The 5,356-nt window shown below is 49.9% G+C and overlaps 1 protein-coding gene across 1 annotated transcript in view; it reads right to left on the bottom strand.

Moving 5' to 3' along the window:
* Cracr2a (calcium release activated channel regulator 2A) overlaps positions 1 to 5,356 on the bottom strand; it is a 70,521-nt gene that overhangs the window by 29,828 nt on the left and 35,337 nt on the right. Inside the window, exons 8-10 of the mRNA XM_005365345.2 lie at positions 4,675 to 4,746; positions 2,121 to 2,166; positions 145 to 251 (exon numbers count right to left, since the gene is read on the bottom strand). Coding sequence (XP_005365402.1) covers positions 145 to 251; positions 2,121 to 2,166; positions 4,675 to 4,746 — 225 coding nt within the window. The remainder of the gene's footprint in view (positions 1 to 144; positions 252 to 2,120; positions 2,167 to 4,674; positions 4,747 to 5,356) is intronic.

The raw sequence follows: 5,356 nt of genomic DNA, 5'->3' as shown, positions 1-5,356 counted from the left end.
CCAGCCTGGTCTACAGAGCTAGTTCCAGGACAGGCTCCAAAGCCACAGAGAAACCCTGTTTCGAAAAACCAAAAAAAAAAAAAAAAAAAAAAAAGCTGTGAAATGACTGAATGGAGGAAGGAGGAATGGTGGGTGATGACTTACCTCCCGAGAATTTCCCTGCCGTCCACATATTTGCCGATCACAGAGCCAGATCTCTGCTTCCTGCTTGCCTTGGAAACAGCTGTGTTTGCCTTGGCCGCCTTATCTTTCTGCAGAAACACAAAATGCCCTGAGATCCACGCCTGTGGATTCATCTTGATGCTTGAGCAGAAATGAGGGAAGGCTCTAGACAGGACTCTAAATGGGAGAAGCAGGGCAGGCTTCCTGACCACCACTCCCCCGCATCCAGTTCAGTAACCCACTGCCCTGTATCCCCCCCACCCACCCACACACACCACAACTAGGATTCCCCATCTCCCTTCCAGAAATCCACTTAGAGGAGGGAATACAGGGTGGAGTGCCTGGGGCCTTCGGGGTTATTCTTCACAGGGACACTGGTAATTTGCAAGAGATCAAAAAAGGAGACAAAGATATTTACTACATAGGAAAATATGTACAGTCCAAAAGCTCCTGGTATTTTAAGCCACATTCTTCCTTGTGGCTCTAATCTCCCTTTCCCACCAAAGCCCATGAGGTGTTGAGATAGGGAGCCACCCAAAGGGGCAGCTAGCTCAGGGCTCTGCCCACCACACCCTCACTAGCCCAGGACTTATACAGTCCTTTGTGGAAGCAGGCTGCCCAGATACCTGTAACACAGAAACTTAGAGGAGCGGGGCTCAGAACCTGGGACAGACTTCCTCCAGGAGACACGTGGAGTCAGATCACAGAGCAAGTTCTGCCTTAATCAGCCAACCCAGGCTTCCTTCTATGGACTCATAATGAGAGGAGGAACTGCTGAGCCCTCAGCACCCCTGAGGGCATGACTTTAATGATTCCAGGCAAATCTTTAATGACTATTCTGCATCAATTGGGCTCTACCCCTTTTCTCTGATTTCCTCCTGGTGCTCTTCCTTCCACCCTATCTCTTTCAAAACAAAATGAGTTGGGCAGGTGAAGGGTTCAGGAAGGCATTTGGTTGGGAGCTTTCAAAAATTAGTATTTCTTCCAAAACAATTATAATCATTATCATTATCAGACCAACAAGTGTAGGCTTAAGTCTTGCTCTGAGACGGTTGCCCGCTGGCCTGTGATGTCAAAGAGGAAGTAAAATGACAAGGACCCTCGGGACAGCCGTGTAAGCCAGGCAGGGCCTGAGGCAAGGCACACCAGCCCTCAGAGGCTGACCTTATGGGCTCAGCCAAGGCTTCAGCACACACCACCCTCTCTTGGAGACGGTCTTTTTCCTCAAATAGCCTTATAACCTGGGAGAATGAGGGCAGGAACTCTCCTTCCTTCAGTGACAGTTGGGATCATGGGCAAAGGTAACCAATTCCTTCTCCAAGGACACACAAGTTCACGGCATGAGAATCTCACAATGAGGAATTCCTCTCGAGCCGCCCTGCCCTTTCAGGGAAGCCAGTGTCTCCTGTCCTAAAAGGGAGGTGGAGAAGGAGGTGCAGTATTCTGTGTCTTCGGCGTGCCCGGTGAAGCCTTGTGGGTGGCACACCATTCGGGAGAGGAAGGAGCACTGTGCTCAGGTACGGAGGAAAGGAAATGTACGTGAGATCAACTGTATAAACAGCTGTGTGTGCACTGTAAATTTGCCTTCTGACAGTGCCAAGTCTGAGATTTTTATCAGGAGATAAAAATTTAAATGAAAGAACAAACTGAGCCTTTCACTTCAGGTGATAATGATATTTCAACTGTGCCATCTCACGGACGGAACCGTCACTTTTGCATCCAAGAAACGCGTGGCTCTTCCAAACACTTGAATCTGATAGTGCCAAGAGGAAGGCATTTATTTCCCTTCATGGAAAATTTGTGCATGATTACCTTTTTATTGCTTGCATAATATCTTATACTTTCATCCTGCCCATATAGAAAGGACCTAACACGCCGTAAGGATCAGGGCAGTCTTGATCAGTTGTCCCTGGGCCTTGTCTAACTCTGCCCCATCCCCAAGAGAGTGAACCAATTACCTGAAAACTTATGTCCCGTTCGTCCCGGAGATGCTTGTTCCTTTCCCTGTGGATAGTAAGGGAAACCTATTCAACATGGAGTCTGCGGTTGACAGGCGCATCCCATTATCCAGACAGATGGCTGCAGGAGAAAGCCCGATATGGGGGTGTGGCTATGGGCAGAGGGGAGTCCAGGTGCAAATCAGCCCAGAGGCGGGGGAAAAGACTGAGTGGTCTTGTGATACACACTGCCCTTGAGGAACAGTCAGCCTCCATCACTTGGGGGCAGGATGGTGTGTCCCCCATCCGGCGGGCTCCTTCTTTACCCAGTTCATCCGTTTATGAACATGGATGAAATGAGTTCCTTACCCCTTAGTTCAGCATCAAGGATGCAGGAGTGAACAGCCACCAAGTTCTGGACTCGGTTGGGAGTGAAACTAAAGCGGGGATGTGGGAAAAGGAGAAGCAGAGAATGCCAAGCCTTTCAACCCAAATGGTCAGGGAAGCCCTGACTGATGAGGCAGCATCTGACAAACCCTAGAGAGGGGAGGAGAGCTGGGTGGGTACCTGGGGAAAGAGTATTTGGGCAGAGGGTTGAACAGGGCACAGGCTTGATTGTGATAAATTCATGTGTGGGAGAAATAGGAGGGAGGGACACAGGGAGCTCATAGAGATGAGGTTGGAGAACAGTGGGTGGATGGAGACTTGACGAATCACAGCCTTTGGGGCCACAGTAAGGGCTTTGATTGTTACTCCAAACAAGGCAGGAAATCATGGCTTTTTGGTGGGGTTGGGTAGGATATCTGACAGGGGAGGTCATGGTTTGATTCCAGCACCGAGACGATCACTCCCCTCCAAAATTCTGCTGAGAACAGACTGTCAGAGACAAAGGTTCAGTCCTGAGAATGGACTGATATTTTTGAAAGAGTCCAAGTCATTGGTGATGTGGGCAAGGACAGTTTGGGTGGAACTGTTGGGGAGAAAGCCAGCCTGGATCATTGAGCATTGAAAGATGGAAAGTCAGTGTGAAAGCCAACAGACCAGGAGAGGATGGATCCATCTGAGAACTCTAGTTGGGAACAAGGATGACATGGGGATAGCCTTAACTAGGAGCACTGGGAGCCCACAGCACGTCTATAGAGTCAGAGACATGGGTGCTGGCAATGGGGAGCAAGCTCAGTGAACTCCTCCAGGCTATTTCTGAAGCAGAAGACCAAGTGGGAGGGTAGAAAGTGGAGCGTTCCTGAAGGTTTAGCGGAAGTTCAGAGTGGGTGAGTGAACACACTCAGGATATGGGCTGTTTGTGAGGCGAACTAGACACAAATAACTGCAAGGCTCTTCTGGTGATGCAAGAGGGAGGGCCCCCTCCCTCATATCAGGCCTGTGATTCTGCACCTATTTGTGCTGGCGGCCGTGAACCAGTCCTCACTTCTGGAGGGGACGAGCAGGCTCAGGAGCAGTCAGGCACTAGTGATCATAATGCAGAGATCTGCTGGCTGTGACTGCAAGCCTAGCACTTTGCTAAGTGCGCTGTTCCCTGCAGGATCAGATTTCAGGTAGCCCCAAGGAATGACAACCCAGATAAGGGACCTGCAATGCCATCCTTCTTAAAGGAAACACTGGCAGTGTCTTATTGTTTTCAATGACAGCCAGGAAAGGTTGAGCTTATAGGCCTTCTAAACTCTCATTCAGGTCGCCGGCTCACCACTTAGCCAACATGAGCCTTCTTCAAGCATGAGCAGCTCACTTTGCCATTGTCCAGGCTTACCTTCCATACCAAGCTGGGGAAACTCCTTTCTTGGCCCTAAGTGTGATTCATTTACTCATTCCAGGGCCGAGGGAAGAGTCAGCCAGACATGGATTTCATTTCTCTAACACCAAGATGCTCTTTGTTGGTTCCAGAATTCACCACGTCCTGCTTCTGTTGGAGGTGAGACTGTATACTTGCCATAGAATAACTGTACATCCAGACCTATTCCACCTCAACCAAGGATCATGCACTGCCCCACAAGGACACCAAGGATGAGGCAGAGGCTGACACAAAGAGGAATGGACCATAGAGGAAGGTGGGCATGCAAGGAGACAAGGACATATCCCCAGTAGGCAGCACTCAGCTGTCCAACACATACGCTGGTGACTGGGGGAAAGGTGGGCACTCTTGGTTGTTGTGCGATATTCGTGCACTGTGTGAAAATGTATTGCTGTGATCGGTGTGATAAAAAGTTGAAAGACCAATGGCTAGGCAGGAGCACATATGTGGGACTTCTGATCAAAGAGAGAGAACTCTGGGAAGAAGAAAGAGGGATCAGTAGGCAGACGGGGAGGAAGGAGAATGGGCAGTATAGAGATGGGGTAATGGGCCCTGTGGAAGAACGTAGATTTAAAAATATGGGTTAATTTAAGTTCTAAAAACTAGTTCAAAACAAGCCAAAGCTAAGGCTGAGCTTTTATAACTAATAATAAGTCTCTGTGTCATTATTTTTGGGCTGGTGGTCCCCATGAGAAAAATACTACTCCATTTGGTATCAGTGTTGTTCCAGAGTACAGGCAGGGAAGAAGCCCCTGACAGACCCACCTTAGGAAATCCAGCTGCTTCAGGAGGCCTGACTTCTCCCGCTGCAGACTCTCTGTCACTCGGTACACTTCCCTGAGGAGGAGGGAGACACCGCCACATGAGTGGAGGTCGTGGGGAAGGGGGGAGGGGGATCAGCTACTATTGCACAAGCAAACAGCAGCATTTCAGAGAGGAAACAACAGAGGTGAGGGAGGGAAGGAAGGGAGAAGGGGAGGGAGGGAAAGGAATGACGGAAGTGAGCAGCTGTGCCTCATCTTGCTCCTGGGCTCTGAACCTCCACACAGTATCCAAGTATCTCTGCCATCTCACCACCAAGGCCCTGGGGTTCCTGTTTCCACAGCGGTGTGGTTCTCTGGCAGAAAGCACCCAGCAGCCTGATAAACTTGTCACTTCCTGATGGAGGAAGGCCATTGGTTAATTAAATAAAGAAGCTGCTTGCCCTGATAGGTTAGAATGTAGGGGGAGGAGTGAACGGAGCAGAATGCTGGGCGGAAGAGGAAGTGAGGTCAGACTCCACAGCTCTCCTCTCAGAGAGACACGAGATACTCCACTCTAGCGGGCAGAGGCGAGAGCTCTGCTCTCTGAGGCACACGTGATGAAGCTCCGACCCAGGATGGACGTAGGCTAGAATCTTCCCGGTAAGCGCACCTTGGGGTGCGACACATATGATAAGAAATGGGCT

Source organism: Microtus ochrogaster, unplaced genomic scaffold, assembly GCF_000317375.1.
Source record: "Microtus ochrogaster isolate Prairie Vole_2 unplaced genomic scaffold, MicOch1.0 UNK1, whole genome shotgun sequence".
Classification (NCBI taxonomy): domain Eukaryota; kingdom Metazoa; phylum Chordata; class Mammalia; order Rodentia; family Cricetidae; genus Microtus; species Microtus ochrogaster.
The sequence above is the reverse complement of the archived record's forward strand: the minus strand, read 5'-3'. Positions and strand labels throughout refer to the sequence as shown.